Source organism: Cyprinodon variegatus, unplaced genomic scaffold, assembly GCF_000732505.1.
Source record: "Cyprinodon variegatus isolate N-32 unplaced genomic scaffold, C_variegatus-1.0 Scaffold50, whole genome shotgun sequence".
NCBI classification, from domain to species: domain Eukaryota; kingdom Metazoa; phylum Chordata; class Actinopteri; order Cyprinodontiformes; family Cyprinodontidae; genus Cyprinodon; species Cyprinodon variegatus.
In genome coordinates this window covers 1,952,966-1,954,341 of record NW_015150503.1, presented here as the reverse complement: position 1 = coordinate 1,954,341, position 1,376 = coordinate 1,952,966, and the positions used below count along the sequence as shown (strand labels likewise).

Below are 1,376 nucleotides of genomic sequence, written 5' to 3'. Positions count from 1 at the left end.
CTAAGTGTGTAATAGTGAAGAGTTAAAAGATAAACAATAAAAAAAATACTTCACTGTAGGCCATTATCAGCTGTGCTTATGTCTTTTTGCAAGGTCTGCTGGATGAGAAATCACTGATTTGCTGTAGGAGTGTCTGCAAGTACTGGCGGCTCATCGCAGAGGAAACATTGGAGGAAATCAGACTCACAGAAGTTCTCAACAGCCAAATTAAAGACATGATGGAGGTTGAATTTAAATCACTTCCCAGGAAAAATGACACATATCTGCTGAAAGTTTATATCATTAATTTATTTTCATGTTAAATGTTTCTTAACTAGTGTTGGCGCAGGAACCGCATTCCCAGTCCTTCTTTTGCCAACTTTGTGGAAGTCCCAGTTCCTTTAAACGATGATGAGCAGGAGGACGTTCCTTCTACTTGTCAGGAGGTAGATTAATCTGTTCTCTTCTACTTTTACCTTATATGGTAAAAATAACTACCATCATTGTTTTTGGTTTCACAGGTTGTGCCGTTTCAAGCCGTCTACAACAAGATTAAAACAAAGACAGTAAAAATGGAAGAGAGAAATGTTTATTGTGGCGCATACTTTATAGACGTGGTGCTGAAACAGTCAGTGCATTCTTTATACTTTATTCTTAAGCAAAACATAACTTATTCTAAAGTATACATACACATAATTTAATCAAGATCACCTACTGATCTTAATTTGATCTGTGTTGTGCTCCTTCTTTTTTTCCTGTTGATATAGTGTGATGGTTTTGGTGCCTTGGTCATTCTAGGATCTAAGGACAATTAGGGACCAATATTTTGGAAAAATGTGATTAATTTATTTTTGTAGTTATGTTTTTTTTTTTTTTTTACATAGGTCTTAGGACCTCAATAATTTGAGCGTAGACATCAACTACACATTTTTATGAAGCATCTAGTTTATTGCATCCTGTGTTTAGCACAACTCTGTTTCAGATACTCATGCACCTGAAAAAAAAAGTAAAAAAAAAATAATAATAATTTATATTTAAATAGAGGATGTTTTATCCTATTTAAATACTAGTTAATTAAAACAACTGACTTAAATTAAGCAACTTTTTAAATCTCTCACTCAAGTTTAAAATTTTTACATTCTCCATTTGACTAATTTTAACATTTTTTTTTATATGTTAGAATGTAGCTCACATATTCCTAGATAATCCATCAGCTGGACAGCAGGTTCATGTCTTTTAATCCCAGAATGTCATTCAAGATTATTTTAAATAGTGTATTTCAGAATCAGAATCAGAAATACTTTAATAATCCCAGAGGGAAATTTCTTTTGTTTCACGCTCCAGTTACAGTTTTATATATATATATATATATATATATATATATATATATATATATA

At 31.6% G+C, this 1,376-nt stretch overlaps 1 protein-coding gene across 1 annotated transcript in view; it reads left to right on the top strand.

Annotated features, from left to right (window-relative positions):
- LOC107082325 (F-box/WD repeat-containing protein 10-like) overlaps window positions 1–1,376 on the top strand; it is a 17,699-nt gene that overhangs the window by 3,481 nt on the left and 12,842 nt on the right. The window contains 3 exon segments of the mRNA XM_015370943.1: window positions 94–224; window positions 318–425; window positions 501–607. Of these exon segments, the coding sequence (XP_015226429.1) occupies window positions 94–224; window positions 318–425; window positions 501–607 (346 nt within the window).